This window comes from Limulus polyphemus, unplaced genomic scaffold, assembly GCF_000517525.1.
Source record: "Limulus polyphemus unplaced genomic scaffold, Limulus_polyphemus-2.1.2 Scaffold2809, whole genome shotgun sequence".
Classification (NCBI taxonomy): domain Eukaryota; kingdom Metazoa; phylum Arthropoda; class Merostomata; order Xiphosura; family Limulidae; genus Limulus; species Limulus polyphemus.
In genome coordinates, this window is record NW_013668419.1 from 67,344 (window position 1) to 76,257 (window position 8,914).

Below are 8,914 nucleotides of genomic sequence, written 5' to 3' on the forward strand. Positions count from 1 at the left end.
GTTCGTATCTGATCTGAGGGTGTTACCCTAGATGCTAAACGAAGCATTAAATCTGAAGTTTCAAGGCAATTATTCGGGTAAAGTAATGGTAGAGGAGATATTTTAACTTAACGTATTTTTAAAGAAATCGTTAATTTGTTTGAAAATCCCTCTTTAGAGGGTGAAGATGGCGAAAACTTACGATTATTTATTCAAGTTGCTTTTGATCGGGGATTCGGGCGTTGGAAAAACTTGTATTCTTTTCCGTTTTTCGGAAGATGCTTTTAACGCAACTTTTATTTCAACTATAGGTAAGATGAATAAGAATGCTAGGCCTGACTTAATTAAATATCATAGAATGAAAGCTTAAGAACTTAACGATTACTTAAAGCACTTTTTTTAGCGATTTGGGTAAATCATGCAACCCTAATAGATACCCAAGAGTTTAAGGTTGTAGTCTAATAGTTGGGGTATTTCGAATTGTTTTAACTAATTTAAACTTAAAAAGTTTAAGATAAGCGTTAAAAGTGGCAAGAAATAAATTAATTTTGGCAAAATTTAGAGCTAAAAATATGCTAATTCGATTACATTATCATGAATAAATATTATCCTTTCGCTATTAACAGGGATGGTATCTAACAGATAAATCAATGCATTCTTTAATAAAATAAAGGAAGGCAACTAGTTGATTGAAACTGTTATCATTTCAACAAGCTTTAGTCACACTTCCATGGTGGTGCCAACAGGAAACAATGTTTATTAGATACATATTTGTAATGCAAACTTTGGATAACATTATATTGACAGGACTGAGGAAGTTCTAGACATGTAAAACGATTTTTTTAAAACTTAAATTCAACTGAAATGTTCAGTCCAATCCTTAAAATAGAACATAATATTTATTGACAAATAATAAATATGGCTCATATAATTTGCAGGCATAAATTCACAAGCTTAGATTTGGATAAATCATGTAACTGATGATCTAAACATACTGATGGCAAGAGACCATTTCATTCTTCTTTATGTGGTACACAAATGCATTTTACTATTAAGTATTTCTTTAGTTAGTAAATTCAACATGTTTACTTCATCAATAGTTATATGTGGTTTTTACAAAGGAATGTGACTAAGTTTCTTTCACTCTAGTTACTATTGTTGTGAGTCATTCCATAATAGTGTTATGTGCATTTTTTCTTTTTTGGCCTGCCACAGTTTCTTATACTTAAATATGTAAAACTTTTTAAAGTTTTATTTAAATTAAATTGTTTTAAAGCAACTACTCTTTCATGACATTGATTTGTTACTAAAATGAAAATGTCTTCATTCTTCCTGACACTTTTAGTGAGACCGATTGTCTCTCTAGATGACCAAATTGACAAGGGTAATATTTGTACAGTTAGAAGAATGTTGTCATAGAATCTTGCATATAATGCCATGCTCTTGTAGTATGGATCAAGTAACAGTCTTAGTTTAAAGTGATAAGGCAAAGGATATATTCAAATTTCCAGTAAAGGTTCTGTCCTCTGTAGAGCATTTGTGACTTTGTTTGTTTTTGAATAAATAAAGATTACTTGTATGGTGTATTTGATCTCTCTTTTGTTCAAAGTCAGAAAACTTGTATTTATTCCCGTTTCCTGATTATACCTCTTGTTATTTGCTGATACAACCTGAAAGCTAAATCAGCATAACTGAGAATACCATCTCATATCCTGAGCAGAAGTAAAAAAATATTTAAACCGACCTTTTATTTTTTAAGGAATTCATTGATTACCTTTCTTAAAATATGGCCTTTTTTCAAGGACATTGCTTGTTATCTGGATGATGGAAAAGGTGTGGGCTTAGTATACTTATATTTATAAAAGCTTCTAATAAGGTACTACATTAAAATTTAGCTTAGAAAGTCACAATGGTAAGGACTGGAGAAAGACTAGTTAATTCGGATGTAAGATGGTTGATTGTGAGAAAACAATGGAGTTCAGTCAAACTAGAACCCTTGTTACGTGGAGACGTCCTTGGACCTTGTTTTTTTCTTACTTGGTTCTTCAGGACTTGATCTTTAACACCCACCCTTGAGAAAAAACAAATTGTAACTGACCCACTGCTGTTTTTTGATTATCTGTAGGGTATATTTCGCTAAATGTTGTTTGCATCAAAAAAAACTTGTAATATTTTAGATATACTCTATTCAACTATGAACAGTCAGCACATAACTGTGTTGGTGAAGAGATATGCCTGAAAAATACAGATATAACGGTATATATGTAATTATGACATGTTTTGATTATTGACATGTCGTCAATCTGGTGTGAAGACTAGACACTAATATGTAGATTGTAGTTGAAATATGAAGAAGAGACTGACAAATATGCAGAATTCTATGTTCATAGAAATGTGTCCACAGTAAGAGACTTGATATGCATCAGATGCTGAATGAATACCAGGTTGACAATTCAGCTCAATTAATTTTGTTGGTGTTGTAACTGAACATGTATTCGGGAAGTTTATATTTAATGTTGATGGTGTGAAGTGTATTTGTATAGTAAATTCTAAACTTCCTTATCTTGTTTACACAGTGAGTCATCTGAGATGTTACAGAAACTTTTATGATTCCTTCTTCACTGCTTTCTCATAAAATAATCTGTCATATATTTTCAAAAGTTAGTCACATTGATAATTACTTTTAGACTCTGAGATAAAACATAGAAGATCAATAATACATTTCCAAATAATGTTTCATGGTACATGTACAAACTATAAAAAGTCTGATTGTAGTTAATAGTGAGCCTTTTCTAGTAACTGTTGTCATGAAACAGTAGTGGTGCTTAATTTCCTGTTGTCATATTATTGTTAATTTTTTATCTAAATGAACATTTCTTTTATTTCTTGGTCTTTGTGGTCTGTTAGTGTATAGTTCTCAAGTGAGCACTTTAGGATATATTACAGTTGTTTATAAGATAAAGGTATTGAAGTTGGATTTTTGTATAGTTCCCAAGTGAGCACTTTAGGATGTATTACAGTCTTGTTTATAAGATAAAGGTATTGAAGTTGGATTTTTGTATAGTTCCCAAGTGAGCACTTTAGGATATATTACAGTCTTGTTTATACGGTGAAAGTATTGAAGTTGGATTTTTTGTATAGTTCCCAAGTGAGCACTTTAGGATATACGAGCTTTGTTGTGTGTTGCTGAGTTATTCTCACTTTTTAAATTTCACTTTAATATTTGTAAGTAATCTCAGTTACAATTATTTATTCAGTGTTTTTCCAAGGTTTCTGAATGCAGTAAAGTACGTTTAGTTGAAGTAAAGTCTTTAGATTATGTTAGACAAATGTTAAGGATGTGCATCTTGTTCATAGTTACTGGGCTTCACTACTTGTTTGTTTCTTTCAAAACAGGCATAGACTTCAAAATTCGAACTATAGAGCTGGATGGGAAAAAGATAAAACTACAAATATGGTAAGTTAAGCTAGGATCATCAAAAAGGTCTTAATTATTGAATATTTAATAACATCTGTGTAATTCTCTATGTTGCTCCCATAAGATACATAGTTTTTAATGTATATGGGTAATGATTTTAAATCAGGGTTTCGTTTACATTCACTTTTTTTTGTACCTCTAATAGGTCACATTTATATGTACTTAATGACATCTCGCCGACTGCATGCTTATGTCAGTGGTAGTCTAATAGAGATGATGAAATAATTACTTGAACAAACATAAATACTCTTAATGGTTTGCAGCTTTAATTAGAAGTTCTGGATTGAATCTGATTCCACTGTGAAATACCTATAATAGGAGACCATTCATAGATGCATTGTATAGATTTGCTAACATTTATTTGTTGAAGCTCCCATCAGGGCCATGTTTCATTGTCATGATATACTTCTATTGATCTAGTAGTCATCATGGTTTAAACATAAGTAAACATTTTTTTAAAGCCTGTCTGCTGTGATTACTTATTGTCTTTAAAATTCACAACTTCAAATAGGCAGTGAGAAAAATTTGAATTTTTTTTGGGGGGCACCTTATTTGCTATGTTAACTGTGACCATTTAATTCAAAGTTGAAACAGCAACTTTCCTTGCTAATTATACACAGGTCTCTGTTCCCATTTAAGGTAGGGGCACACAAGTCCCCCCTCTTCCCACTAAATTCAAATTAAAATAAGTGCTTTTCTATCAAGTATTATATTTGAATTTGAGCCCTGTGTACCAAGAATAAACATGCTCTCATGTTGTAAAGTGTTAAGTTGCTGCTGCTTGTAGTGAGGAGCTTTGGTATAAACTGTGAAATATATGTACTTGATAGGTTTGAGGTTATGTGTCCTGACCTTTGTATAATTTCAAGGTTGGACACATTCAAGTTCAATGTTTAGCTAGATACTAAAGTTACTGATTTAATCAAAGTCTCTATTGCTTCCATCGATGGAAGTTGTGGTAAATAATCTGATAATTACCAGGGAATGAAAGAAGTAATGAAATGTTAAGCCTTTGTTATTTCTTTCTGTTTTAATTGTTGTCATTTATATAACCCTTATTCACATTCGTGTATGTTTAAAGGTGTAAGGGACAAATCTATATGTTTATAAGCCAGACTTTGTTGGTTTACCCTGTGAAAAAGTTTTAGCTGTAAGTATGAATCATTTACCAAAAACAAAGCCTTAGTAATTATATGCTATTTTGATATAAACTGAGGAAAATATTGAAGTTAATTGACTAACCAGAGTAATCTGTATTAAAGCAAAACTTCCTTTCTCTGCTATTGTGAAATATGTCCACTTTTTCCACTTAACTCAGATATAAAATACACTATAGAAATAAATATATTTGTGAAGATTAGTTGTTTTTTTTTGTGTGTGTATGTTTGCAGATTTGGCATTGATACATAATAACTAACATGTAAATTGTGTTTACTGTTATCTTACATATGTATTATGGGATTTTTGAGTTTATATTAATGCACCACTCAATCTCAAGAACCTGTTTTGTGTGTATTTTAGGGAAGTGTTCAGTTAAGATGCCAAATAAATTTCATCTTTCAAAATGTTTAGATGTACATCTTCTTTACACGTTTCTGACAATGGAAATACATTGTTCAAGTTTGCAGGCATAAAAAACAAATACATTTGATTAATTCTTTCAAATGTGAAAAGTTGGGGTATTCTTTCAACTTTAAAACTTGGCAGCTTACTTTTGGAAACACTAAACGTACCTGTACTTACAGAGATATGTGTTGATGTATAGTTCCATGGATATGCTAGTAAAACAGCAGTGCTTAAAGTTATAGCTAAGATGTTTTAACAAGCCAGGCCTTTGGAGTTATTTGAAACATGTGAAATGTGCATATAATTATAATATAAAACTATTTCTGATCTTAAATGGTTAAGCTCATGAATAACTTGAACAGACTGAATGTAAATTTATGTTATTTACTTGAATACTAATGCTGATTTTTATGTGTAAATAATTTATGTTCCAGGATAAGCTGCACAAACAAGAATGTAGCTATATGCACTATGTGTATCACATGATGATATTGTTTTAACACGGTAGTTTATTTTATGGTCTATCAGTGGTATAACTTTTGTAGAGGCTCAAGTATGAGTTATACCTTGTGTGGTATAATTTCATGAGTTTTTTAAATAATTACTTTCACAATTGTATTTTTTTTTCATTTTTCACAATTTGTCTATCATCAGGGATACTGCTGGTCAAGAAAGGTTTCGCACAATAACTACAGCGTACTACAGAGGAGCAATGGTAAGATTAACATCAATTTGTTGTACTGTGTTGTTTTTTTATCTGTAGTCAGTTTGCGTGTTTATATGTATGTATTCTATATATATACATTAAACCGAAGTTGGATTTTAAACCAGAAGAACTTATGAGATTTTGTTTTTAGAATACCTCAACATTATAATATTGAATAAGCGCTATTAAATCATTTTACTTATTGTGATGGATAGAAAAGTTACTATACAAGATTCTTAGTACTGAGAGTTATTTTTCTTTATTATTTTTAGTTGTGATCAAAATCAAAAGTTTTTGTACACTCGTGGGTAGCAAACTGTACATATTAATGTAAAATCTTACAATATATAAGAATTGGTCGGTAGGTGTTCACTTTCCCAGGTGACATAGCACCTTCTCTTGTGACATTAGCTAAATTAAGGTAGTTCTGACTGTTTTATATTTAAAAACATTACCTAGGATATTTTAAAATCAAAACCAAGGACACGTGTTTTTTTTGCAAGGTTTGGTTGTTCATTATGTTGAGTGAATTGCTGTATAAAGAATATATCTGTTAGTCAGTACTAGTAGTTATAAATGTTTTATTCAAAAACTTCTGGTTTGGAATTATGCTGAACATGTACTGACGCTCCTGTTATTCAGTACAAGTCTGTTTACTAGCGTATTCCTAATGAAATTATTCACTTAAATTTTGTCATTTTTCCAGTTTTTCCAGAGATTTAACTTTCTCAGATTCTTAGGGTAGGTAAACTATCTATGAAAGATGTAAGGAACGATCCTTTTAGTGTTACAGGTTTCCGATTCAGTCTGAAGCTTGGTGAATTGAAAGCATGCTTGATATCTTGTTGGAGTTTCAGAACTTATCGGTTGTGATTTGGTCGTTGTAAGTGAATGTTCCATGTAACAATGAGTCAGGAAATAAAGTAATTGGTTTTCTTCTACATGACTCATTAAACTTGTTAAATGTGATGAAATATCACATTTTGCTTAGCCACTGTCATTTTTTTTTTTTGCACGGGTTTTATCCTGCCCTGAAGGTTTCAAGGGTTTTCATTGATAAACATTTGAAGAAAAAATTGTATTTTAAAAGAACTATCTGTGGAAACATGAAGAGTTCAATTAATGATAAAAAAAACAAGCATCTACCCCTCACATAAATGTCTAGTGTGACATGTTAGGGCATTTGATTCACAATCTGTGGATTGAATTTTGGTGTTGAACGTTCTCCACCTTTCACTCTTGGGGCATTAAATGTGACAGTCAATCCTACTTCTCATCAGCAAAGAGTAGCTTAAGGTTTGGCATTGGGTGCTGCTGGCTGGTTACTTTTCCTGTGATTGGTCTGTTCAAAGTTGGAGATGGTGGTGGGTGCTGCTGGCTGGTTACTTTTCCTGTGATTGCCAGTTCAAAGTTGGAGATGGCAGTGGGTGCTGCTGACTGGTTACATTTCCTGTGATTGGCCAGTTCAAAGTTGGAGATGGCAGTGGGTGCTGCTGACTGGTTATTTTTCCAGTAATTGGCCAGTTCAAAGTTGGAGATGGCAGCAGGTAGCCTAAGTAGCTTTGCCATGAATAAGAAAATAAACCGTTGACTATTGTCATCATGCTAACATATCATTTATAGTAAACTCCTGAGTATTGTCTTCGTCATTTCTTCCAACTAACGTTTAGACCAATGGGCATAAACTTCCCCTCTTATTTCACCGTAGCATACAACAAGCCATCCTTCATTCCTCGTACACTTTCGAAACTCCTGATAATCACTAAAGTATTTCTGCTATGATGCAATATATTTATCAGTGTACCTTTTTTATTTTCTAGTTTAGTCACTCTCTTTAGACAGATACAAAGTCCAGGAGATAAACAAGTTTTTAATTGTCAGTAACTTCTTTTAAATACAAGCGTTTTAATGTTTTTTTTTATCATCGAGCACATTAAATATACATGCAGCGAATGTTTATAAATACAAATGATGCAGTTCTTGGGGCTATTCCTAGGGGATTATGCTGGTCTATGATGTGACCAATGAGAAATCATTTGAAAACATCAAGAACTGGATAAGGAACATTGAAGAGGTAATTATCAGAACGTTTTTACAGAGATTACTTTCAATATTTGTTTTTGTATTTTCGTACGTATAGTTTTTTTTATACGGTTTTATACAGCATTAATAGAAAAAAAATTATCTTTCCTTTATTTACTAGTTGAGATTCCACGTTTTATTCCCTCATTTTTGTTAAATAAAACATAAATAATCAGAGCAGTAATGTGTATTTTTTTTATTTGTACATAAGTCACATCATTCACATTTCAACAATAATATTAAATTGTTTTTTTTACACACTTTTATTTCTCGTCAAAAATTAATTTCAAAAAAGGAAGAGAATCAGTTTTATTTTATCTTCTCCCCTGTATTAGTAACACAAAAAATGTTTTTAATTACTTATTATATAAAAAAAAAATGTTTGAAAATTATTGAGTCTGTTTGTGAGACTTTTTTTGCTGTTGAATCTGTAGAACTTAGGTTAAGATCTGTGTGCTAAAACAGGTTTTACCGAAGAGAACTATTTATTATACGGTAGTGATTGAAACTTATTATTAATTGGAAAGTAATCTGTCTGAAAGTTTTTTTTTCTTTACTGTAATCCTATATAAAATTTATGAATGGGATTATTTTTAGCACATTGAAGCAAAGAAAAGATCTGGTACTCATTTGTATTGAAAATCTTTTGATAATGCTATCATGGGTAGCAGTAAGTAATTAAATTGAGGAACTCTGTTTCAGTTTTTTTTTTCTTTACTGTAATCCTATATAAAATTTATGAATGGGATTATTTTTAGCACATTGAAGCAAAGAAAAGATCTGGTACTCATTTCTATTGAAAATCTTTTGATAATAATATCATCGATAGCAGTAAGCAATTAAATTGAGGAACTCTGTTTCAGTTTTTTTTTTCTTTACTGTAATCCTATATAAAATTTATGAATGGGATTATTTTTAGCACATTGAAGCAAAGAAAAGATCTGGTACTCATTTCTGGTAAAAATCTTTTGATAATACTATCATCGATAGCAGTAAGCAATTAAATTGAGGAACTCTGTTTCAGCATGCTTCGGCTGATGTCGAAAAGATGGTACTGGGTAATAAATGTGATGTGAATGAGAGGAGGCAGGTGTCCAAAGAAC

The 8,914-nt window shown here is 31.3% G+C and overlaps 1 protein-coding gene across 2 annotated transcripts in view; it reads left to right on the forward strand.

Annotated features, from left to right (window-relative positions):
• The window catches only part of LOC106467956 (ras-related protein Rab-8A-like), a 19,612-nt gene continuing 10,698 nt past the window's right edge, over positions 1-8,914 (forward strand). For both annotated transcript variants that reach the window (XM_022396197.1, XM_013928346.2), the window contains exons 1-5: positions 1-290; positions 3,376-3,436; positions 5,678-5,738; positions 7,726-7,803; positions 8,836-8,909. In XM_022396197.1, the coding sequence (XP_022251905.1) occupies positions 167-290; positions 3,376-3,436; positions 5,678-5,738; positions 7,726-7,803; positions 8,836-8,909 (398 nt within the window). In that variant the 5' untranslated portion in view covers positions 1-166. The remainder of the gene's footprint in view (positions 291-3,375; positions 3,437-5,677; positions 5,739-7,725; positions 7,804-8,835; positions 8,910-8,914) is intronic.